The 26,481-nt window shown below is 39.7% G+C and overlaps 1 protein-coding gene across 1 annotated transcript; it reads left to right on the top strand.

The window, feature by feature from the left end:
* Positions 1–320: 320 nt before the first annotated feature.
* VIRMA (vir like m6A methyltransferase associated) lies at positions 321–26,333 on the top strand. The gene is made up of 24 exons (XM_068672270.1): positions 321–603; positions 3,092–3,207; positions 3,449–3,535; positions 3,917–3,965; positions 4,620–4,788; positions 5,707–5,829; positions 6,380–6,664; positions 7,371–8,523; positions 9,502–9,993; positions 10,719–10,873; positions 12,299–12,381; positions 13,347–13,440; positions 13,579–14,123; positions 14,692–14,927; positions 15,684–15,936; positions 17,159–17,376; positions 18,893–19,025; positions 19,820–19,972; positions 20,362–20,522; positions 20,777–20,873; positions 21,822–21,988; positions 22,146–22,477; positions 23,387–23,530; positions 23,984–26,333. The coding sequence occupies exons 1-24, from the start codon at positions 541–543 to the stop codon at positions 24,139–24,141; spliced, it is 5,466 nt and encodes a 1,821-aa protein (XP_068528371.1). The 5' UTR covers positions 321–540; the 3' UTR covers positions 24,142–26,333.
* The last annotated feature ends 148 nt before the right edge of the window (positions 26,334–26,481 follow it).

Below are 26,481 nucleotides of genomic sequence, written 5' to 3'. Positions count from 1 at the left end.
TGCAATGTTTTCGTACCAGGTCCGACCTGGAGGCCTGCAACCTCCCGGTGCCAAGCGAAACTGTGGGGTGCCGAGAGAGCAGCAAGCTCTGAAGCGAGGAGCCCCGCCAGTTCCTGGTGCGCACACAAGAAGGCGTAATGCCATGAAGCTGTTCCAAACACAAGGCAGGGCTCAGGAGGCTTTATTAGCACCACTGAGAGAAGCATGGGGGCAGTTTAGAGGTGCTGCGTTTCTTAGGCTCTGTCTAAAGGACCACGGGGCTTTGCTGTTATGGGGACAAACCCCAAACTCACGCAGCCCCACACAGCCCGCTCCGGCGAACGGGGTGGGGTTGGGACTTGTGAGGTGACTCGTGAAGGGACTCCTGAGGGGACACACTGAAGGTTTCAGCTGCTGGGAAGCAGGGGACAAACTTCATCCACCCGTCCCCTTCCCCACAGCCCCGTGTGGCCGCGGCCGCCCCGTCATGGCCCCGGCGGCCCCTGCCCGGGGAAGCGCTCGCCCGGCCTCCGGAAGCGCTTCCCGCCCGCCGCCGCTAAGATGGCGGTGGACACCGCCACAGAGCTCCTCTTCCTCGACACCTTCAAGCACCAGAGCGCCGAGGTGAGGCGGCGGGGATCGGCAGAGGGAGGAAGAAAGGGAAAAAGCAGCCCCGGGGAAGGGGCCCGCCGAGCAGGGGGGGTTCCTCAGCCTCCTCCCGGCCGGCAGCTCGGGGCTGGGGGACGGGGAGGAGAGGGGAAGGGGATAGGGTGTGTGGGGCTCCTTGTGGTGGGGCTGTGGGGGGAGAAGGAGCCGGGAGGAGCTGCTGCTGCTGCTTCCCCGGGGTTTTAGGGAGCGTTTGGGGGACCCCTGGGCTTTGTGCATCGGGAGCAAAATGAGCGTTTCGAGCCGGCTTCAGCAGGGGGAGGTTTTATAAATAAATGCTTCGTTTCAAGTGAGGCTCGATAACTGATAATCAAAGTGAGTAAATAGCTTGCTGCAGGGAGCCTGAGCATCCCTGTGGTAACAGGGTTTGCCCAAGGCCTGGTCCTCCTTCCCCTTCAGAAGGGAGGATGGGGGCTGTGAAGGTGGGGGATATAAATCCTAGCGTAACCTGAAGGAAGCTCCATGCATGGACGGGTACAAGGATGAAAACAAAGCGTTTAGAGCTAATGCTATGATTAAAAACAAACCAGAAGTCATTCTGGAGTCCTGTCTAGTGCCACATTCATGGATCCCCAAATATATTTCTACTTCTGCAATTTAAGACAGCAGTGGGTAGGGCACCCTAGCTGTTCCCCATCTCCTCCAGCACAGTGCACACTCTTATTGAACATTTTTTAATTCTCTAGGCTGTTTTCTGGCACTTTCAGTCTCACCAATGACTTTTTCATAACCAGAACCACACTGAGTTTTTATTAAAAACAAAGCAGTTTACGTATTGCAGAAAAACCACCTTCCTGTTATGATAATTCTCCAGCTAAATGGATCATCAGTCTTGCTTTGGAACTTACACTTCATGAGATGTAACCTTTAGTTTTCTAATAAAATTATTTGACTTAGCTGTGTAGTTTAACATCTGCAGTTCCACCACATATATATATATATATATATATATATATATATATATATATATATATATATATATATATATTTTAATACATGATCTGGAGAAAAAGGAAATTGGGTTCAGTTGTGTTGTGATGAAGTTGCTGCATGGGGATTAAGAGATAGTCCAGTAGAATTTCACCAGTTTGTCCCAGGGCTGTGCTGCCGGGGGCACAGCCTCCTTAGCAGCAGCCTTTCTTCAAAGTTTGAGTCCTGCAGGTGGTGTATCTTTCTGAGAGGCACAGCAGAGAGCTCCCACAGCCATCACCCCATGGGGGTTACAGCCACCCCATTCCTTTAATGAAGTTGTGCCTCCTGTCACAGGCTCCTTTTGTTCTACCTTCCTGACCAGACACCTCAGCCCCTGGGACAAGATACTGTATTTGTACACTAAAAGATGCAGGCATAGATATTTTTTCTTAAATTATAGCAGTATGTGTCATAAAGCACACGCTTAAGTGTTCCTCATAAAACTTTGCTTGTGATTATTTCTTCAGTTAATAGCTTTCTAAAAATCTTAGTACCTTCTTGCTTCGTGCTGATAATTTTGGGGTTTCTTTTGCTTTGTAATCGTGATGAAGGTTCTGTAACTTTTTACTGAAGATAACTTTTCTAATTTTCATTTTTCACTTATGTTGATAGACAGATTTTTTTTTGTTTTGCTAGTGCAGTCTTTGCTAATCCAGTTTGCTGGCTGGAAGCTGAGATGTGTGATTCCGAGCTTCTGTTCGGGAAAGTCTTTATGTTTAAGGTTGGGCATACACTTTATACACCTAATAAAATGAATTTAGTAATAGGAGACTTTCAGCATTAATTGTTTGGTGGTTACTACACAGGAAGTCACAGTGACCTTACAATTACTTCCGAGTTTGCTCAGGCTTTTAGGAGTGCTGCTGTCTTTACATTTGCTGTTTCTGTGTTGTAAACAGAAATCTCAGTTTCAAAAGGTTTTCAGATGTTGCAGAATTGGTAAACAAATGTCACATGGTGGTTTTTTTTTGTATAGGTCTAGCAAAACAGAATTATAGTATCACAATTATTACTGATATTAGGTGTGAAATTTAACATTTCTGTATCTTTAAAATTAGAACACAGATTATTTTTTCATAACTTTTTCATAGTATTTTTCATAATAAACTTGATACGGTTTATTTAAAAGGGAACTGTATACTTAGTCTTTCTTTCAATAATTAAAGTTCCAGTTTTTCTCTTTACCAGCATACCTTCTGTTGAAGAAAAACTGTTCCTATTTAAAAGATTCTCATAAATCACTGATTATGTAAATAAACCTGTAATGTTGTCTATAAGAAAGTGTCAAATATTTAAATAAGTGCTAGAAGATCATTTAAAAATCTTTTCTGTTTACCAGTATTTAACATTTTACAGATTGAATTCTATAATTTATTATGATTGCAACCTTAGTTTGGTTAATAAAGACCACGTAAATATGTTATGTGGCTTCCATTTTACATTTCATCGGTTTTCTTTCTTTTTTGTTTTGTAGCAAAGTACCAATATAGATGTAGTTCGTTTCCCGTGCGTGGTTTACATAAATGAAGTACGTGTCATTCCTCCCGGAGTGAGAGCTCACACAAGTTTGCCCGACAGTAGGGCTTACGGGTAAGTGAAAGCTATAGGGTGTCTGGTTCAGGAAAACCATCCTATTAGTTTTCCCTCACCTTGTGTATTTCCATAGAACTTCCTGTCTAAAAAGGTAAAATGCATTTGTGTGTCTGCTGCTCTCATAATTACTTTGGGGGAACCATTTAAACAGTAAAATTTGAAGCTTTTTCCTTGTTAGGCCTACTTACTCTGACAAGGAGCTTGATGGGTTTAATTTTTGCCTTTGTTCTGTTTCCAGAGAGACATCCCCACATACATTTCAACTGGACTTGTTTTTCAACAATGTCAGCAAGCCAAGTGCCCCGGTTTTTGATAGGCTGGGGAGGTAAGTACATTCACAATTACTTCTTGACTTCATTAGCTACCTTTCTTTTTGTCTTGTTGAAGTTTTGAGTGCAGAACATGCACGATAGAAAATCTGTATCTGTTGTACTTTTCTTGTTTCGTCTGCCTTTTGCTAGTTTGTATTCTCCTTGCCCTTTTGCTCCAGTTTGTTTGGGAGGACAGAGGTTTGTGATTCAAAGATGAGACAATTCTGTTATTTTTAGGCTTACAGAGCCCAAATGTATTGAGGAAACGTGAAAATAAGTGGTTCTGCACTCTTGTTTTTAGGAGCGTATATTTGTTCAGTATTTTATTATTGGCAATTTCTGTAAACGTGCTTTATATTAATGGAAAATAACTTTTTTTTTTTCACTTTTAACAGCCTCGAATATGATGAAAATACTTCAATTATTTTCAGACCCAATGCAAAGGTAATGCAATGCCATTTAAACTTCCTTTTTTTACATGCCTGTCATTTGCGTATAAGCATGGTAATATGTGGTGTGTTGGAACTGAGTAAAACATTTACTGTTGAAGTTGTTGTTATAAATTCTGCCTGTAGTTCAGATACGTACGACTTCAGAGTCTCCATTATGGATGCTATATAAATTACATGTGTTGTGGAAGACATGATTGCTTTACAATTCTAATTGAGATTGCCAGCAGAGGTATCCATTACTTATGAGCAAAGATGAATCCGAATGTTATGGCTGCAGGCCACAACGAAGCACATCCTCCTCAGTTCTGTGTAGGTTTATTTCATTCTGATCAGTATGTTTGTGACCCATGGTAATGTTTTTTTTTCACTAACTGGGTGTATAATACAAGCATGTAGGCTGTATTAGTTAGCAAACATATTGGAAGTAATTGAATGCTTTTGGAGAAAGATTGCTTATTGGTTGTAATGATTGGTATGTTTAAAGTTTCCTTAGTTTTCAAAATGCGGGTTACAAAGATCCTTCAATGTTCAGTTCTTTGTTCTTGCCTTTATGCAGATACTGATACAATGATAAAAACAACACAAAAGAAAACTTCAAAATAGTTATTTTATAAGTGCTTTTTCTTTCCTTTAAAAAACAAAACAGGTCAACACAGATGGATTGGTTCTAAGAGGATGGTACAACTGTCTGACTTTGGCAATATATGGCTCAGTTGACAGAGTAATCAGTCATGACAGAGAATCACCTCCTCCGCCTCCACCTCCGCCGCCTCCTCCCCAGCAACAGCCTGGTTTGAAGAGAAACCCAAAACATGGTAAGCCTTGTGAGAGGATGTAGTTTTTGTTTTTTCTTTTTTTTTAAAAAAAAAAAAGATATCAAAATTACATTATGGCATTTGAAAACACAGTTCTTTAACATCTGAGATTTCACTGGCCTTATTTTTCTAGCTTTTTGTCCATATTTTTGTATTTTCTTTTAGACTTATGCTGAATGATTTTGAGTAGACCCTTTTCTAGTCCTTTATTGGGAGTGGATTAATTGTTCTATTGCAAATAACTGAGGATCATCAAAATTCAGTAACCCGTGTGAACTCATTAATTTTATATGGTTATAATACAAAAAATAAGGTTGGAAAAGCATTAAAATCATAGAAAGAAAAACTGGAAGCCATAATTAGCTTTCCTTTTGTGGCTTGTATGTAACAGCATATTACAGAAAAGTGTTTGCTTTGCAAACACAAAATTTTGGCATTAGAATAGCCATGAATGGAGTTCATGAGTAGATTTCTACCGGACTTTTGGGTTTAGATTTAAAATTTTTCAAGGTACAGGTATTGTGCTGCCAAATTTGAATAGTTCTTATATTTTAATCTACTTCTCTCTTGTAAAATAATCCCCCCCCCTTTTTTTTTTAGGTAACTTGTTGTTATTGGTAGTGGAATAGTTTTGCTAGATAGTGCTAAAGTCAAAAAAGGGCAATTAACCATGTTAATTTTGATCCTTCTTATGTTAAAAACATCTGTAGTGTTAACCTTGCTTATTGATGTAGTTCTTGTTTACATCAAAAGTGATTTCAGAAAACAGCCTCATGTACTGCAGAGGTAAAATACAGATTAAATAACAGCTGGGAAAACATGTTCCTTTATCCAAAGTAGAACTAAAACCCTAAAATGTACTGTTTCTGTTCCTGCAATTCTATTGAATGCAAATTTTTATTTTCATAATAAACATAGCTGATGGAGAGAAAGAAGACCAGTTCAATGGCAGTCCTCCAAGACCACAACCTAGGGGACCAAGGACACCTCCAGGCCCTCCTCCTCCTGACGATGATGAGGATGAACCTATGCCAGTGTCAGGTAGAACCAGGCTGTGTTTTATCTGCTGCACCAATGCTTATCGGAGTCAGAATTGTGTTTTGATGCCTATTGTGAGGTTTCCTGTCTTCTGTTACCCTGCTGGACAGATTCCTATTTTAGGGAAGGAATTTGAAAGAAGATCTGTTGGATATCTTAAATTATATCAATTAATTACTGATATTCTTAAACCTACCAACTCTTAAATTGATACATTCAATTAATATATTGATCATTATGCTGCTTGATCATACTGCTCATTCTATGAGTTTTTTGTTGCCTCTGTTATTTGTGGTCCTTCCCCTCCATCACTGTTTGCAGCTTCTGCTGAGTCCTCTGGAATCTCTAAAGTACTGAAAACTCCTCACATAATTCTTTACAATCTTGCTGAACTGCGTGATTGTTGCTTGAGTTCTGCCAAAACATCTGAAAATTTTCTTCAGGATGTTCTTTTGCACCTCCACAATGTGTAATGCAAAATTCTAAAATGTTACTGAGCATTCAGTTTCACAGAAGTACTCTGATTTCTGAAACTCTGTATATTGTTTTTTAGTGGTTGGGGAAAAAGAAGATGATGTGGACCACAGGGAGGATTACTTCGAGCCCATTTCTCCTGACAGAACATCCATTCATCAAGAAAGCCAGTATTCTGATGAGGGAGAAGTGGAAGAAGACCAACCAGAAGAAGGAGATGATGAAGAAGATGTGGATGTTGAGGAGGAGGAGGATGAGGAAGAAGATGATGGGCATACAGTAGAGAGCATTCCTGATGAGGAAGAGGAGGAAGAAGATGAAGACGAAGATGAAGAAGATGGCGAAGAGGAGGAGGAAGGTGAAGGTAAGTAAAGTTACTAGAAGCTGAGTAAAAAATCATTTACTTCTTTAAATTTTGAAGGCAGTACCATTACAATGACTAGGAGTGTAAAGAACTGGGTCTCATTCTGCAATGGTCAGTGCACCGTTGTGTCCCGTACATATACTTCTGATATCTCTCAAGGAGAACAGTAGGAATATTTATTCCCTTACAGTAAATCTTTCTGTCACTTCCTATAAAAAAAACAAAACAAAACAGGAAAACACAGATTTTATACATAAGAAAGAACACTGGATCTTCTTATCTGATCTGTTTAAAGAAATAGGAAAGTTGAGAAGCAAATTATTTCTCAGTTAACAAATAAAATTGTTTATGTAATAATGTCAGTACTTGTCATCTTGAATTATTCAAAGTTCCTGCTGATGTCTGTGCAAAATCTCAAGGTGGATCTTTAATGATAGATAGAATCACAAGAAAATTGGACAATATTTTTGTAGTAATGTTTTTGTTTTTCTAAATGTCTCTCCTGTCACAAAAAATACTCTTGGCTGTGGCTTTCACTTAGAGCTTGGGAGAGAAAGGTTTTTGTATAGTAGCATAAGATTGTTTCCTAACCAGTAATATTTGTATTAAATAGATTTTCTTATTTAGTGTGAGCATCCTCTCAGCATTTATGAACTGGATTATCCGTAATTAATTTTATTTAATAACTGAATCCTTCCCTTTTTAGGAGATGATGGATACGAGCAGATTTCAAGTGATGAAGATGGAATTGCTGATCTAGAACGTGAAACATTCAAGTATCCGAGCTTTGATATTGAGTACACTCCTGAGGATCTGGCGTCTGTGCCTCCTGTGACGTATGAACCTTTTGAAAGGGAGCTTGGACCTCTTCTGTACTTCAGCTGCCCTTACAAGACTGTATTTGAGAACGAAGTTGCTAAAATAAAGGACCAAGACCCGGAAAAAGAAAACTCAGGGGCAGTGGAAGCCTCCGTTAAATTAACTGAACTGCTGGAATTGTATCAAGAGGAAAGGGGTGCAAAGTGGGTGACTGCATTAGAAGAAATTCCGAGTTTAATAGTAAAAGGATTGAGCTATCTGCAGGTTAAAGACACAAAGCAGGACTACATAACCCAGCTGGTAGACTGGACCCTGCAAGCTTTAAACCTTCAGGTAGCTCTCAAGCAGCCCATCGCTTTGAATGTCCGGCAACTCAAAGCTGGGACAAAACTGGTGTCATCATTAGGGGAATGTGGGACGCAAGGAATAACGGCACTGTTGCAGGCGGGAGTTATTAATGTGTTGTTTGAGCTGTTGTTTGCAGACCATGTATCGTCCTCCCTTAAGCTTAACGCTTTTAAAGCTCTGGATAGCGTTATCAGTACGACCGAGGGAATGGAAATGTTTCTGAGAGGTGGCGTAGACGTGCATGAAAAAAGTGGTTATCAGAAACTCCTTGAACTCATTTTGTTAGATCAGACTGTGAGGGTAGTCACTGCTGGCTCTGCAATTCTCCAGAAGTGTCACTTCTATGAGATTCTGTCGGATATTAAAAAGGTGGTCGATCAGTTAGCCGAGAGCACGCCTCCTCTGCCTAACCACACGGAGACAGAACAGGACCAGGACTTGGCAGGGCTTGACAGAACCAACCAAGAATATGAGAACGATGTGGAGGCTCCTATGGATATGGATCACCTTTTGGAATCTTCCAACATAAGCGAAGGAGAGGTGGAGAAACTCGTGAGTCTGCTGGAAGAAATCTTCCATTTGATGGAAACTGCTCCTCATACAATGATTCAGCCACCCGTCAAATCTTTCCCAACCATGGCACGCATTACAGGCCCTCCAGAAAGGGATGATCCTTACCCTGTCCTGTTCAGGTATGGTTTTTGCAAGGTCACTTCTCAGAATGTATTTCCATCAACTTGGTGTAGGTATTTCTAGGGATTTCTTTTTTCTAGGTGTTTTACCTTGTATTTATTGGAAGATTCTGGATTGTTTTGAGAGAGTTTGATACTTAATATACTTGCTGTGTTGTTAGCTTTCAGTCAAGCCTACCATGTGCATAGCAAAATGTCCACCTCTTGCTGCTGCTGGTAGTGTGCTAGCTCCTCAGTTGCATTCGTAGACCTGGGTGGCTGTGCTGGGTGCTGCACGAGTGCGTATTTGAAAATTGTTGTGGATGGAAAGCATTTTTCATTTATCTTCTAAGAACGTGTCTGTGCATAAGGATAAAAGGAGCCTGGAATTACCTCTGTCTGTGTGCTGAGCTGGCAAAACAGAAGCCGGCGTGCTGTTCTGTCGGCGAGCTCAGTGTGCCAGAACGTGGGCAGACGAGTTGAGGCCTGTCTGCATGCAGCCATTTAAAGGATTCCCTGGGTTATTTCTCTGTTAGCAAGTTTCAGGCTAGAAAGTGTTTCTCTAAATGCTAACTAGCAGTTTTCTTTGATAGCAGCAGTGTAGGGTCACAGCTAAATGGAAGCATCTATAAGCAGTCTTCAAATCACCTCCTACGTACGTGGTAATGACTGGTTTCTTACTGCATTAAACGTTTTAAATGCTCTATTAATGACGGTTCAAATGCAGCAAATTTAATAAAAGATAGGGTGTGGTTTTTGTGGGGCAGACGCTTGGTTTTGGTAATCAGTACTTCATATTTAGGGACTTGCTTCCTGTAAATATTCCAGCAACTGTTTTGTGTGCTTAGAATTTTGTACTACTTCCTAATTAGTCATTTCGCTTAGTCCACAGAGCAGTAAGCACTGAATTAATTTTGTATTTTATTATTGTACTGTACTGGCAGATGGTTGTAACATTACTGATTATTTCCTTGTACTTTTTTTTTTTTTTTTTTTCAGGTATCTTCACAGTCACCATTTCCTGGAGTGTATCACTTTGCTGCTGTCTATTCCAGTGACGGGTGTGCACCCGGGTGTGCTCCAAGCTATACGTGACCTCCTGCGCTTCCTGGCGCAGTCCCAGAAGGGTCTCCTCTTCTTCATTTCCGAGTACGAGGCGACGAACCTGCTGATCAGAGCTCTTTGTCAGTTTTCCGATCCGGATCAAGAGGAAGGCCTCCAGTCCGATGGTGCAAACGAGGACACCTTTGCCCTGTGGCTCCTGCACTCGACGCAGACATTACAGTGCATTTCAGAATTGTTTTGCCACTTCCAGCGGTGCACGGCCAGCGAGGAAACCGACCATTCGGATCTCTTGGGAACGCTTCACAACCTTTACTTGATCACCTTTAACCCTGTGGGAAGATCTGCCGTGGCTCATGTCTTCAGCCTGGAGAAAAACCTCCAAAGTCTTATCACTTTAATGGAGTACTATTCCAAAGAAGCTTTAGGGTAATTTATATTTGCATCCTTTAAGTTTTTACTTAAAAGTATCTACCTTTTAAAAATATATTCAAAAATAGTATATCTAAAAATCTGTGTTCTTTTAGACCATGATCTTTTAAAAAATATCTTACGTAGGACAGTGTTATTGGAAATCAGGCCTGTCAGTTGTGATCAACTATTTAATGCCCAAAATTTGTGGCGGTCATCCACAAAGGTGTTGTGATACAGGTCACACATTCATTTGTATGAAAAAAATCAGTTAGTAGGCATTTTTCATTAAAGTATAAGATTTCATCTTGAAACGAGCAGAAGATTTGGCTGGGAAAACCAGATGCTGCATGCTATTCAGGGCTGGGAATCTCTCAGTTTACGAAGTTCTTGTATGTGTTAAAAAAAGTTGTTTTTGCTGGACAGGCAGTCTTACTACTTCAGGTAGCAGGGCTTTTAAAGCAAGATTTAAAAAATGGAAACAAAGTTATGGGAAGATTTTTCTGACTAGTTGACTCTAGTCAGTACTCAGGTCTCTTGTGGATGATAAATAAATGTAAATGAAAGCTTTCACTTCTCAAAAAGCACAGGAGATTGTTATTTTTTTTTAATAACCATATGGGGAAAGCCTTGCTGAAGGTATAAGTTCTGGAGGTAGATTTTCAGGTGTCAGAGATTGAAAATGTGAGAAATACCCAGTTGCATTAGCTGAGATCTAAAGGAAATTCTTATCATTGTTCCAGAGACTCGAAGTCTAAGAAGTCAGTTGCTTACAACTACGCCTGCATCCTGGTTCTGCTGGTGGTTCAGTCTTCCAGTGATGTCCAAATGCTGGAGCAGCACTCGGCGCCTTTGCTGAAGCTTTGTAAGGCAGACGAAAATAACACCAAATTGCAAGGTAGGGCGTGTGTCATTATCAGCTGAATTGTTGGAATGTATGGGAGAAACCTTTTATATGTGGGTAATTGGCACTTCACAATCATCTGGTTTGGCTAATGCATATAATGAAATTCCTTTTCCAGCTGCATCTGATTAGTTGAGTCACAGAGATGATGTGCAGTTTTTTCCCCCTGTTAATGAGAGTTAAATAGGAAATTCTGTATAGTTAAATTATTTTTCAAGCAATAATAACTGCCATGAATTTTGGATAATTACAGGAAGTTTGAAATGGTTTCTGTGTTGAAAATAACTTAAGAGAGCAAATTTCAGTAAAAATGGGCTAACTAGTTAGCCAGCAGACTCTTACTTTTGTTTTCCTTAGTGATGTAGGCTTATGTATATACTAATAAATATTCCTGGGACTGTTTCCTGGCAGCTGGGCCAACTGGCATGGAACGATCGGGTCTCTGTTACTAAATCTTTTGACTTCCAAATTGTGATTTGGGTTATTTCTTCCTTTGTGTCGACTTGCATGTCAGACCCAGATCATTTGGAATGGAGCAGATCAGAGAGAGCCCGCTGGCGACCATTCTGGCACCCAGACCTGAAGCTGCAGGGCTGTGCTCTGTGCTGCTTCGCTGATGTGTGTACGTGTGCCAGCAGTTTCTCCCAAAACTTAAATGCTCCAACAGAAACCAGAATTCTTCAAAAATTTAGTTTAATTTCCCTTTCTGCCATTCTTTTATTTCTTTTCATCTCATCTGATCAGACTATTTCATGAGAAGTGAGAACTGGTTTATTAAATCATGAAATCAAGCTGAGAATAGTAGTTGATTCATAGCCATTCAACCTCTGAACCTTCCCATTATTCTGCCTATTTTCAGAACTAATGGGTTTTGAAACTTGAAATCTCTTCTCCCAAAGCTTGGGATGTTCAGGTTATTCTGGACTGAGAGAATCTGTTAATGTGTAAAGACTTCCAGAGAGGATAGGTCTTACTGGTGCAGGTACTGGATACATTTGGGCATTTAATAGGATGTTCATTTTCAGTTTGTAGTAACCTATTACAGATAACCTAAGGAGAATGTGTCTGTGTTCTTAATGGCTTTTTATTTATTGGACCCTTTTAGATATTTAGACCCTTTTAGATATTTAGTGGGACCCTTTTAGAAAATGTTTAATTATAGGTACATAATTTTCAGCTTATTTGTGTTGTGTTCAGGTTGACTTGAGAAAAATTCTGTTCATGTATGTGAAGTGTACCTGCTGTTCTGAAGTCTTGCTTTTGTTGATGCTTCTCAGCTGGTTACAGCTACAATGTTTGCCTCATGGATTTCACCCTTGCACTTAGTACCCTTCGTGTGAATTAAGGACATAAAGTTTTATAGTTTCTTTGACAAATTATTTGATTAACTGTAGGTAATCTTTTTTTTTCTCCCTGCAGAGCTCAGCAAGTGGCTTGAACCTTTGAAAAATCTTAGATTTGAAATAAACTGTATTCCAAATCTCATTGAATATATCAAACAGGTTAGTAAAATACAGATAGATGCTATCTTTTAGTTGTGCTCCGTAGGCTTATGCTTTTTTGTAGCTTTGATATTTTATATTACACATGTAGTAACATTTAAAAATATTATCTAAAATAGATGTGTTTATTAAAGCTTATAATCTAAGCCAGTTCTTGCTCTCAATTATACATATTGAAATAAAACTGCAGGTAACTGAGTACAAAACCCAGGGGAACCCCCTGGGATCCTAGGGCCAAGAGATTATTAGCCTGAAGAGGGATCAGCATAGGAGCTTGAGTTCTCAGCTGGCAGATCTTGGGCAGTAATTCTGCAGGCAGAGACAAGTTGCTCTTCCACCTGTGCTGAGCAGGCAGCAGATCTTCATCTTGCAGCTTTAGTTAGCAAGGACACTTTATACAGGATACTTTTTCAACAGAACATCTGAAAGGGGCTTCCAACTGCTTTCTCCTGAAGTTAGCTCCCAGAGGATGCTTCTTTGCTTCAATAGATACTACTGAAATGCTTCCATTTCCTTCAACAGAGGCTGATATTAGTCAGTGAATGATAAAGGCATAGTTTTGTGTATTTATGTATGTAGGTATATAATACATTTATATATTTTAAACACTAATTGTATTTTGTCCATAACTAATTTTCCAAGGCTTGTTCTGGTGGACTTGTTGATACGTTGGTCCTGTAGTCTCTTTAGAGCTCTTTGGATAGCTGCAGATTATCAGAATTAGTGTGTAGTGGACCTGTTTTTCAAAAAAAAAAAAAAAAAAAAAGAAGTGGAAAATGAGTGGCAGTAAAATGAGTCTTCTGTAAGTTATGTTAAATTTGCTTGTCGGTGTAATTAAGCATCTCGGTTTGATTAACAATCTGATAGTCCGACTGGAATGAAAGAGTAGCCATTAAGCTAATAATGTATTTTTCATAAAGCCCTTCCTTCTAATACACTTTGATTATTTTAACTTTGTTTTTAAGAATATTGACAGTTTGATGACCCCGGATGGAGTTGGCCTTCCTACGGCCCTTCGTGTCCTGTGTCATGTAGCGTGTCCGCCACCTATGGTAGAAGGTATGGTAAATGTACTTCTACTGTTCAGCATAGAAATCTCAATTTTCTGAGTTTCTTACTTAAAAATGTCCCAAGCGTAACTGTGATTTCCCAGGAGGAATTAGACATACAGAGATGTTTGTTTCTTTTTCTGTACAGGTCAACAGAAAGACCTGAAATGGAACCTTGCAGTTATTCAGCTCTTCTCTTCCGAGGGAATGGACACCTTCATCCGGGTCCTGCAGAAGCTGAACAGCATCCTCATTCAGCCTTGGCGACTCCACGTCAACATGGGCACCACCCTTCACAGAGTCACGACGATTTCCATGGCCCGCTGTACGCTGACGCTCCTGAAAACGATGCTGACAGAACTCCTGCGGGGCGGATCCTTTGAGTTCAAGGACATGCGCGTCCCGTCGGCGCTCGTCTCTTTACACATGCTCCTGTGTTCTATCCCGCTCTCGGGCCGCTTAGATAGCGATGAGCAGAAAATTCAGAATGACATCGTTGACATCCTGCTGACTTTTACGCAGGGTGTTAATGAAAAACTTACCATTTCAGAAGAAACTCTGGCAAACAATACTTGGTCTTTAATGCTAAAGGAAGTCCTCTCCTCGATTTTGAGAATTCCGGAGGGTTTTTTCTCTGGACTCATACTGCTTTCAGAACTCTTGCCTCTTCCACTGCCCATGCAGACAACTCAGGTATGATTTGGATTTATTTACTCTTTAAAGAATTTTTATTACGCATAACCCGTAGACCACTTTTGACCGTTTTCTTAGTTGTAGAAAGAACAGATACATGAAAAAGTGGATTAAAGTTTTTGTAAAGCATTTATATTCACATAGATTCTTTGGAAATATGTTTCTGATGGAAAAAAATTCTTACATGTATATGGAGGTTTTTTTAACAGTCATATGTTCTTCTGTCTGTTGTCAGATTATCTAGATTTACGTTGTATTACTTAAATGGTTGGCTAGGAAACCTCTAAATTTAACCCTGAATGCCAAACTCTTAGTTTATTAAGGCACAGATCTTGAATTTGAGATCTTTAAGCGTAAAAGATGTGTAAAAACCCATGCTCCCGAAGGAGTTAGGAATACCTGATTTGTGGAACCATGCCCTGTTGTTTACTGATATTAATGCAAATGGCATTGCGTGTTTCTGATGAGGGCAATATCAGTGCTTAGTATTTGTTTATACCTTGTTGTGGAATTCATTTTTCATGATAAAAGCCTAAAGGAAAAACCTCCTGTTCTTCTGTTCCTGCAGGTAATCGAGCCACATGATATTGCAGTGGCACTTAACACCAGGAAGCTGTGGAGCATGCATCTTCACGTTCAAGCCAAGCTGATCCAAGAGATAGTTAGATCGTTCTCTGGTTCTTCTTGCCAGCCTATTCAGCACATGTTGAGACGTATTTGTGTTCAGCTGTGTGACTTGGCTTCACCCACTGCTCTTCTTATCATGAGGACTGTGTTGGATCTGATTGTAGAAGACCTGCAGAGGTATTTTGGCTTGCTATTGCAAAGATTTCTCAAATGGAATATTAAATTCGCCCAAATTCTCTGCAGTAGATTTAGCAGGAGAAAAATACTTTCAGAAATGTTACTTATGTTATGAACAGAATGAATTCTCAGTCCAGTTCTCTATACCATGTCCTGATACTGCTTGATGTTACCAATAAACCATGTCATACAGGTATTCAGTTTTCACATTATGGAAAGTATTTTAAGAAGGCTTTTTTAGGGTTGTCCCTACAAAGCCTTATTTATTCAGTGAACTGTTACAAGACTTATTTAAGATAAATAATAAAAGTTGACCTGATATCAGTAGAGGTGAAGTTTATATTACTGGGATTTGCAGTAAAGTCCCAGTAAAACAGGAACAGGGAAAACAGGGAAATGTAGATATTTGTAAGCTGGAGGAAGTTGAAGACTGCCATGTCAGAAGACATTGAAACAATGAGTATTGTTTATTTAAAATCCTATTTATTCACATATAATTAGATAACTGTTTAAAAGCATATTTATCTACATATAATTAGATGCAGTAGTGTGTTAAATGCATAGATAATTTATGATGCAACTGAAAGATGTTTAGTGAAAGTTAAACAGCTTTTAAAAAGTACATGAAAGTGTAAGTTTACATACATTAGGTGTTTAAAATGTGGAATTATGACTCCTCTAATTATTTTTATAGCTTTTTAGATCATTTTAGAGCAGTTTTTCCTATGTATTCAATGTGCATTGATATCCTTTCAGCAACACAGAAGATAAAGAGAAACAATACACTGGACAAACCACTCGACTGCTTGCTTTATTGGATGCCCTGGCTTCAAACAAAGCTTGTAAATTGGCTATTCTGCATCTTATCAACGGAACTACTAAAGGTGATGAGAAGTATGCAGAAGTGTTCCAGGAGCTCCTGGCTCTAATGCGGTCAGCTGGAGACAACGTCACTCATCAACAGAGTGCTGAATATGTAACCTCTCTTCTGCAGTCCCTCTGCGATCAGGTATTTTATACATCTAATGCACAATGTGTGTTGGCACTTTTGGGCAAAACATTAAATTAGGTTGTTATTAGGTGCCTGTTTTCATTTGTTTGTTTCTTTCCCTGAAGGGGGAAAAAATCCAACATTTTAAAAATACAAAAAGTAAGAAATTGTGTATGGTTGGCTGCTCTGGCGGACTTGCTGCCAGTCTTTTTGTTCTTGAACGTAAATCTTTAAATTTATGAAATCTCTTTTGCTCTGTGTGCACTGTTCTGGTAGCTCATTAGAGACCGTGGGCTGATTGGCATGCAGACTGTCTGTCCTCTCAGCTGAGGAATGTCATTTCTCCTCCTCCTGGGAAGATTTTGTAACGTGGGCCACTGGTAAAACTTATGCTGTCACTATTCACCTTTTGCTCAATTGAATAAATATCTGGGTCTCAGCTGTCTAACTGAAACCTCTTAAACATACATTGCAAATCTGAAGGTATGGACGATAGGCTGCTGCCACAGTTAAAAACAAAGACAAACAAATCACACAGGAAAATTACAACAAAACACAGTCTATTAGAACAGAGTAGGAAATATTACCTGAAAACTGATTAATGGACGAGCCCAGGTGTTCTCTCATTTTTTTTTGCATATATTTACATCCTTAATTATCTTACTACATGCATGGTTTTTTTTTGGTTTGGTGCATTTATACAAATGATGGTTGAGCGCTGGTCGGCAGAGATCAGTCAGCCATTTATATAAACAAGAGCTCTTTGCCTATGCAAATTCATTGTGAAAGTCCATCTTGTTTTATGCCACATAAAATATGAAGGGGATCTTATAAGTAGATCTTAAACTTTGTAGGTATTGCTTAAAACTTCTGAATTTGGATGAATGTTTTAAGATCAAGGGACAGTTGGACTCTGTAAGCAAGGAGCTGAATGCAGAGATAAGATACTATTCAGTTACTCTGGCATTTAGTTGTGTCTTTGCCATCACTTCTCACCCTTTGAAGCTTTTGTTTTGAAAAATCAGTAATGGTTTGTAACCCTTGACAGAACCAAATTAAAAAGGATACACTGGATTAGTGTTTTAGTGGCAGTAATAACTGTCAAATGCTTGAATAAGGTGATAAAGGGGTAGTGAAAGAACCTAGTGTTGGTGACATAATGTATGGTTTATGCTTCTTGCTGGTGTGTCAGACGCAGCTATGTCTATCTTACTGTGTGTGTAATAATCACTTCTTGTAGGATATTGCCCTCATTTTGCCAAGTTCATCAGAAGGCTCTGTGTCGGAATTAGAGCAGCTCTCCAATTCCTTACCAAACAAGGATCTGCTGCCGTTAATTTGTGACAGCTTAATGGAAACATTAACCAATTCTGAGAGCAGTTACAGTTGTCTGCTGACCTGCATCCGAACAATGATGTTCCTTACAGAGCATGACTACGGCTTCTATCACTTAAAGAGGTACGGTATCGTAAGGTATCTCTGACAACTTAGAGGTATTTAAAACTTCTGCAGTGTGAAATCAGATGTCTAGAAAGACAGGTGCTAGAATGACAACATTTAGTGAGAATCCCTAAAACTTTACTGTTTAAAATGCAGAAAAATAACATTGGGAAGAACACTTATTTTTAATAATCAAGTGATCATATTTCTAGTATAAAAGTTTCTGAACACTGAGTTCACTTTTTGGTCTCTGTAAGAAACTGCTGAAGCTCTTTTCACTTTCCCTACAAAAGTATAAATATCTCTTAGTGTTGCATGCAGCACACTGAGTAGGAGATCGCTCTATCTAGCAGGAAATGCTGAAGACAAGGCACCTGAACTCTCATTTCTGTTTTGAGGCTTCAGTGTTATACTCAGGTGTCTTTTTTCCCGTGTTTTTCTTTATTTTTTTTCTCTTCCACTTGAGATTTTACCTATGAATCATTTCTGTAGTGGGCACGCAGGAGCGCTTTCTTTTAAGAAGCAGATAAAGTATTGGGGGAAAAAAGCTTGTCTTCCATTTCCTCCCACCCCAAGGCAGGAGAATTAAAATGAGATCCAGTGCTGGTGTCCTTTCCTGTTGAGTAAAGCAGTAGATACAGCTATCATCTGAGATGTTGAAGAGCTGTATGTTGTTTCCCCTGTTTTAAGGGAATTCAGTTTAGATGAAAAAACTTCCCCAGAGTGTTTTAACCACCAGGCAATTAGGGCTTTTGAAACGGGGATTTTTTTTAACTATTTCTATTAAGTCCCCTCCCTTTTGAACAGAACATATGCATATGGGGACAGTACTGCGTTGTTTTGGCACTCTTCCCTGTCCTATATTTGGACCCATTTCTGCCCACCAAAAGTGAGGTGCAGAGAGGCAAGAAGGGTGCAAGGTTCCTGAAAAGAGTGAGCTAGCATCTGGAGCCTTGCCAATAAAAGGCTGCTCAAAACACTCCTCTAAGGAATGTTACAGAGCTGTGCTGCTCAGATTTCAACAAGCTACACAGCCTGTAGGTGAAAAATAAGTAGGTTAAAGATGCTGTGGTTTCTGGGATTCCCATGTGTCTATCTGTCAGCTTCAGTGCATGGCCTTGCCATTTCTGATTATGTTTCTGGTTTTGCTGCTGCAGTTGGGCATTGTGGGATGCAGTGAAACTGCAAGCACAGTCCTGCTTGATACACAAGGCACTTGTGCAAGCCAAAGCTTCTGTACTCCTGCCTTTCCCCCACAAGGTGGAAGTCCAGTTTCAGGCAGGTTTTCGAGATATTGTTGTAGTGTGTGTAGCTGTGTACGTGCAGGCTGAAATATCTGCAGACAGCCCTGGTGAGAACAGTGGGATAGAGAGAAAGCAATGAAGTTCCAGCTTTGTAATCAAACCCCAATTTCATAATTATTAATTGTACCAAACTTGTTTTGCAATATATATTGTTTTCTTATAAGAAGTTACAGCAGGGTGGTCACAATGTATGCACTAAAAAAGTATTTTCTCTTTTTATAACAAAACAGCTCCCTAAGAAAACACAGCAGTGCTCTGTACACTGTATTAAAGCGAGTAATCACCAGTTTCAGCAAAGACACAGGGGAACTGGCCTCTTCTTTCTTGGATTTTATGCGGCAGCTTCTAAACTCGGATACACTGGTGAGTGAGTATGGAATAGTTAGACAAACTCAGCTGCGTTACTCTGAAATTGCAGGGTGAGATGCATTTGGGACCTATGATCTCAGAAAGCAGGTGACTATTTAGATTGCTGAGTCTGGCTTTTCTATGAGTAGTGTTAGTGCCATCTTCATTTTGTAATGAAATCTGTGAAAGCTGGGCAGAACATATGTTTAATAAATAAAAGCTTGCTTTCAGCAGGAGAAAATAGCATAATGATTCTTGAGGAGAAAAGTGCAATTATTTATTTTCAAGCTACAAATGAAGTATTTCGAGAAGTCACGCTGGCAATACAAAAAAAAAAAAAGACCCTAGCAAGCATTCCAAGTGCCAACTCTGTGCAGAAAATATGTTTGTGTAATTGGTGAAACTGTGAATTAGTTGTACTGGCTTTCCTAGGCGAATAGTGTGCTGCTGCATCCAGGTTCTGATTTGATGGGGATGTGTTAGAGTAGCTGTATTGCTATGTAGCATAGAAAGTATGACATAAATAAAATGCAGTAGTATATAAGAACTACTAACAAGTAGTATAGAAAGACGTTTAAAATAATGTTAGTTCTCTGATACAAACCTGAGCTTATATGGGAAAGGATTGGATTCATCTTGGTGCAGCATTTGAACTAGCGTATGGAAATGGACTTAATTAAAAATACTTTGCATTATATGCAGAGTAAATTTGCTTCCTTTGATTTCTCTAATTTGTTTGAGTTCTAAGGGGTTTGCCATCCAGAAGTATAATAAATATCTACTTATTTCCCATCCCTCATGTTTTCCAGGGATGCTGTGGAGATGATGGGAGCCTGATGGAAGTGGATGGATCTCACCCAGGCAGAACGCTGGGTCTGACCACTGCAGAGTTGAAACATCTTCTGCAGAGCAAGGAGGAAACCCCAGAAAATCTACTGCTTGATCTGGAGAAACATGTTATGGTAAAAGAATTTGGATAATCGGGTTCACATTGCAATCTGGTATCTGACTCTGATTTTAGAACAACGTAGACTTCTCGATGAGAAGGATACACGTTTTTGTAGCAGACCTTGCAGAATTGGGAATAGCTGTTGCTGTTGTTTTAAGAAGCTTCAGGTAGGGTTGGGATCCCCTTGTGCAGGGAGTATTTACACACCATAAAAGCATAGACAGCTGTGTGGTAAAAGGCAGATAATACACAAAAGAGAGAGCACTGGCTACTGCTGAGAAGACTGTTATTGTAATAAAGGACGAAGAATGCTGTTTCATGTAGTATTTTTATAAATAATTATCAAAATGTATTTTTTTTTGAGGAGGGGAACAAATTCTGTCTTGTAATGTGTTGACTTAGGATCGTTCTAAGGAAGACGATGGCCTTGAATCCTTGCTGGACAACATCGTTGGCGTCAGGCAAATGCTGGAATCAGCAGGTGATTCTTGTCCACTAAGTGACCAAGATGTGGAGCCTCTTCTTTCTGCACCAGACTCTCTTCAGAATTTGTTTAACAACAGGTAAAGCAGATAAATGTGTGGGCGTACAGCCTGTGATTTATTTAATAGCATGCAATAATTTATGCATTTTATATTACAATCAAGATCTCAACAGAAGTGCTGTTGCTACTCCTTACTAGTTCCAGTGTATTTAATTCCATAAAACTATCAAGGATAGGGCAGCAATATTTCCCCTGGGTTCCGTGGCGCTGCTCATGCTTGTGTTTGGCCATAGTTCATAATCCCACAGGCATCAGGCATCTGTCTCATTGCAGGACTACCTACGTGTTGGCAGACGTGATGGACGACCAGCTGAAGCCCATGTGGTTCTCACCCTTCCAGGCTGAAGAAATTGAGACTGATCTGGATATGGTAAGGGGCTTCATCAACGTTACTGAAGGGGATTTAAATATCAGGCTAACCTGAGCTAGTAGCGTTGTTTCCTTCGCTCACCCCTGTAAATTGACCCACATAAAGGGGGGCTGGCATTTGTTAAAGGTTGTCATCAAACACCTCCCAAGTTCACGTGGAAGTAGCCAAAGAATTGGCACCTTCTGTAGCCCTCTGATGTAGGAGGGAGTTGCAGTTGTTGCATCAGTCCTAACCTGCTTTTGTGTTGCTGCTGGGTCTTCTCAGTAATTTGTGTTAAGCTTAAACAAGGAATAGGATTTATCTTCTCTTTTCCTTGCTCATCTTCTGTCCTTGGAGCAATATTCGAACAGCCTGATAGCTCTCCTCTGTTTCAAAATCTTTGCTCTGACGTGAACAAGGGTGGGAAAAAAAAAAAGACAGTAAAAAAAAAAAAAAAAGGAACTACATGCACAAAGTTTTCACAAATAACTTTTTTAAAAACTAAGCTGTTAATGCCTTAGCTTGGTTACTTTCTGTTGACTTCATTGCCTTCCTTCTTTTTTAGTTTTACTTTTTAATATTTATTTGCAAAGACACTTATTTTTTTAAGCAAAACCCAAACTGTTCATTCCCATATAAAAGCAGCACTGATAAATTTCTGGAACTGTAGCTTAAGAGTGCTTTACCGTAAGTCATTTAGTGACAAGACAGGCATTCAGACTTGAAAGTTTAGCCCTTAACTTAGAACCTTTAAGACAATTTTGCTGCAGTTCTGCTGCTCTTTTTAATGTATGGTACTTTTGTATTGAGCCACACTACTGCATTAAAAGGGAGAGAATCCTCTAGCAGGAGGACCTCCAGAGTAGGTTTGGGACCCTTGCTGAATCTCATCCATCCTGGTGCAGCATGTTTTCTTCTTCAGAGGTGCTAGTGATGATTGTTGTGATAAAACACCCTCTGTTACTGCAGGTAAAAGTTGACTTAATCGAGCTGTCGGAGAAGGGCTGCAGTGACTTCGATTTGCAAGCTGAGTTGGAGAGGTCATTTTTGTCAGAACCATCATCCCCTGGCCGGACAAAAACCACAAAAGGTTTCAAACTTGGCAAGCACAAGCATGAGACCTTCATAACTTCAAGGTAAGATGAGTTTAATGAGTAAATAATTAGTATGTTTAGCACTTTTTTGTATATTCCCAAAATGTTGAATACCTTTTAAATGGTGTCTCCAATATGAAGAATATTTGACTTAATAAATTTTTCTGTTAATTAAATAAACTGTGGTTTGTCGTGACAGTGGGAAATCTGAATACATAGAGCCTGCAAAGAGAGCTCACGTTGTGCCGCCACCGAGAGGAAGAGGCAGGGGAGGATTTGGACAAGGAATCCGACCGCATGATATCTTCCGTCAGAGAAAGCAGAACACCAGCAGGCCGCCCTCCATGCACGTGGATGATTTTGTTGCTGCGGAGAGCAAAGAAGTCGTCACTCCGGATGGGATACCACCAGCCAAAAGGCCACCGAAAGTGTCCCAGAAGATTTCTTCACGTGGTGGGTTCTCAGGGAATCGTGGAGGACGGGGAGCTTTTCACAGCCAGAACAGGTTCTTTACCCCACCTGCTTCAAAAGGTACGTTTGCTCTTCTATCAGAGTTGTAGTAACTGAATGCTTAAAATGCTTCGGTAATACTAGCCCGATCTTCCAGCAATTAATCACCCCTGGCATGTGATGTTTTGGTCCCAGTGTATCTGGGAAGGAAAGAAGTTGTTTGGCACTAAAAAGGTTCTCTCATGTGCTGTGGAATTGAACTAAACTCTTCTCTCTTACAAAGAGTTAGCTGTTTTCTTTCTGATGTCATGGTTTTGTGTATAGCAACTGTTGGAGTGTTTTACAGATGCAGTCCTACACTGACAATACAAAGCCCTCCCTACCATTTTTGATGTGGTAGTTCCTGAAATCAAACCTCAAAATCCACCTCTGGATTTAAATGGGGCTCGAATAAAAGGATGGAAGATTCTGACAGGAGCAAGGTGCAGTTTGATTGAACCTGGAGATTCTAGTTACAGAGTGTAAATTTTTTTCATATACAGACAAGGTTGCATTCCTTTCCTTTCCACCTGACAATTAAGACAAATCTGCACAGTGGAAACCAAATATTTTAATTTATAAAAGTTATACATACTAGGATTTACTTTACCACAAACACTGCTACATATACTTTAAGGTAAAGTGTAGGATTATTTACCTTAAAGTATAGGGGTCTATCTCAGTACACTAGATAATGTGAATTAATGTGAATGTTTTTAAAGCTTGACTTCATGTCTGGAAGGTAGATATTGTACTATGCACAGGATCAGGGGAAAATAACTTACACTTTGAGTTAAAATAGTGAGGGTAAGTTGATGCAGAGTAGCATTATCTGTCTGAGTTATGTAAATGCTACGTTTATCCACCCTGAATATCACAAAGGATTAAAATGGAAAAAAAAAAAAAAAAGATTTGCTCAAGAGCGTGCGTTTTTTCTCTCCCCATATCTAGGAAATTACAGTCGCCGTGAAGGCGCTCGAGGCTCAAGTTGGAGCGCCCAGAGTACGCCCAGAGGAACCTACAATGACAGTAGAGGTGGTCAAAGCAATTTTAACAGGGGTCCACTGCCACCACTGAGACCATTAAGTTCCGCAGGTACATGGTATTCATATGGGCATCGAACTATAGAAAATTCCTTGAATTTCATTTTTGCTTTACAAATGAAACCGTGCAAGGATGCTGCAGACACCTTGAAATTCAGCAAATGCTTTAAGCATATATGAACAGTTGTCACTGAGACTGTCAAACCCGTACTGTCGTAAGAACTGTCCTGTAACCCGTAAGACTTGCTGAATTGAACGCTTGAGCGCAGAATCTTAATTTTGCAATCGGTTTTTCGCAGTTCAGTTGTCTTCGTAGCTACGCGGTAGTTACAGAGCCAATCAAAACAAAAGCGCTTGCCTAAAAGAAAGGTGAAAATTGAAAGGAGAAAACAGACCCAGTTCGTGTCTCGTCTTGATTTCGTTTCTTATGCTTTCACAGCGCCTGCTACGCCTAGGCTTTTTTTTTTTTTTTTTTCCAACTGAGTATACTTTTCTTTGCTTTAAGGCTACCGACCGAGTCCTCGCGATCGTGCTTCCAGAGGCCGGGGAGGAATTGGACCATCTTGGACAAGTGCTAATAGTAGTAGCAGTGGTGGCTCAAGAGGGAAGTTTGTTAGTGGAGGCAGTGGAAGAGGTCGGCATGTGCGTTCCTTCACGCGATAAAATGAGACCTAACGGAACAGCCCAGCCGCGTGGACTTCTGTGAGATGACAAAACGGAGGCACTAAAGGACCAATTCAGAGTTGGTGGGATCCGGAGGACACCAAGAGAATATTTTTGTCTGAAGAAGAGTTTTTGTTTGATACAAGACTTGAAATTTCAATAAAATCCAAGACTTTTTTGTGTACAATTGTAAATTTTTTTTTGTTCCTTTTGAAATAATGTTTTAACTTTTTTTTTTGTGGACAGTAGACAACATTCAGTAAAGAACCTCGTTGAGTTGACTTGAAGGACTTTTAAAAAAAAAAAATCATTGTGCCAAAAGAAAGGTACAGGTGTTTTGTGTGTGACTTATTACTGCAAGAAAATTAAAAAAAAAAAATCTATGTAAGGCAATTCTAGTTTTTTTCTCTCAGGTTTAGAGCCACTAGCCCTTGTTTTAGCCCGTCTCAGTTGTTAATGATTGAGGTACGTCTGAGAGCAGTTGAAGTAGCAGGTGATAGAAGATTGACTGAAATGAATCAATCTGTGAAAGAATGCAAACATAATTGTAATTTATATGGGTTTTGTTGTATGCTTTTGGTAACATGAGTAGACACTTGGGTAAGATCTTGTTCCTGTTAAAAATCGTTGAAAATGCGTCGTTCTCTTCAATGAGTAAGAGAACGTTCTAGTATTTACAACTCCAGTTCATGCATTAGGAGCAGAAGTCACTTTGTTGGAAAGCAGAGTATGGATGCTTTAAGGTGAAATGTTGGGAGTCTGGAGTTCATGATGGTTGCCTGCCGATCTGCTGACTGAAGCAGTGGAGAGGACACAGGCATGGAAAACCGAGCAGTAAAGTTTAACTTTCCCTTTGAATTTTGGTTTGGATTTTTGTTTCTGTAAAATTTAGATACATGGCAAAGAGGAAAAACCTTTGAGAAGTAGGAATTCATGAAGAGATGTTACCAGTAGATCCGCCTCTAAATTTATTTTCATGTTACACTTGTGTTCTTCTGAGCTCCGTGGGATTTCTTAGAAGTAACCAGTTCTCAATCACCCTTTACTGCATTTTTGGATGGGGTGAGGAGTGGTACCTCTTACTGAAGGCCATACACCATTTTTGATTATTTTTTTTTTTACAAGCTCCCCTGTCAGCTGAGCTTGATTTTCACTTATGCTTTGGTTTCTTGCCATTGTGGAAGTGCTACAAAGGGGTCAGCTTCTGCTTAAACAAAGCCCAGTGCCAGTGTCCTTGTTTGAAGTAATCTTGACTTCTGGTCAGCTCGTCTGCTTGGAATCAAACTTTAACCACCTATTTGAATTGTTTCTAAAATATGATCATACTTCAAGTCGGATTTTTTTTTACCTTTATGCTGGTTGGCTAAATAAGGACGTGTTCTATTTGAACCATTTTGTGCACGCTTTCTCTGAGGAGACTTTGGGCCGTAACGTCCCCACGCTGGAGGGCTGCGCACAAAGCGGGCATAGCCTGTGAGAGCGGTAAGCTTCTGCTGATTGACTGGGTGCAGTGAAAGGGAATAATACCAGATCACAAAGGTTTAAACATTTAAGTGTTTAAAATGACATGAACAAAAATCAAATTTCTGAACGGTAAAAATAACACAAAGATGTAATCTGACCAATACTGCAATTATGACTGAAATGGGTGGAGCTCTCAGACTTTACAGCTATTAATGCTATTTTTTTTTTTTTTTTTTAAGGAGCAGCATCAGTATTTTTCAAGCTGACTTGCTCCTTTAGACCACGTGTTGAAGGTTCTTTGTTTTTTTTTCTGGAAACTTTACTGTGTTTGAAACTAGCAGGGATATGAATCATTCGTTTTCTGTCAGGGAATTTGAAATGAAAAGTGTCAGGCATGGAATAAATATGTACATATATAGTATTTGTTCTTGAAAGTTTAAAATATATGGCATGTCACACTAATCATTTTCAACCTAGGAGGAAATAAAGGGTTGCTTAAGTTGTTTAAGATGTATGCAATCTGTAAATTTAGTCAAACTGGAAAAAGAAGTATATGTCTTAACGCATTTAGTTCTGTAGCCCTTCACTGCAAAGCGGTTTCTTTCCTGGATAAATCCAATGTGAAATAATGCTGTTTAAAGCTGACTTCTTTGGTTTGACTCTTGAAACTGGAATCCTTCCATGATTAAATACCATTCTAAGCATTAAATTTTGCTTTTTATACCCTGCCCGAAAATGAAATGTTCAGGTTCTGTTTTCAAAGTGGAGTGCTAAAGCGGTGGAAGCTAATAACAATGACAAAACCCTGTTTAGTGATCCCTACACTTACTCACTGAGCAAAACACTTGGGAAGAGCAAGTAAAGTAGAACCCATCC

Source organism: Anas acuta, chromosome 2 (assembly GCF_963932015.1).
Source record: "Anas acuta chromosome 2, bAnaAcu1.1, whole genome shotgun sequence".
Classification (NCBI taxonomy): Eukaryota; Metazoa; Chordata; class Aves; order Anseriformes; family Anatidae; genus Anas; species Anas acuta.
Note: the sequence above shows the minus strand (reverse complement) of the source record. Positions and strands in the feature narration are given on the sequence as shown.

What these genes read in the sequence shown, in the direction of transcription:
- VIRMA (XM_068672270.1), top strand. Translation starts at nt 541, where the DNA reads ATGGCGGTGGACACCGCCACAGAGCTCCTCTTCCTCGACACCTTCAAG. An exon ending in CCTTACCCTGTCCTGTTCAG is followed by an intron (nt 8,524 to 9,501) that starts GTATGGTTTTTG and finishes TTTTTTTTTCAG; the next exon opens with GTATCTTCACAGTCACCATT. An exon ending in TATTCCAAAGAAGCTTTAGG is followed by an intron (nt 9,994 to 10,718) that starts GTAATTTATATT and finishes TCATTGTTCCAG; the next exon opens with AGACTCGAAGTCTAAGAAGT.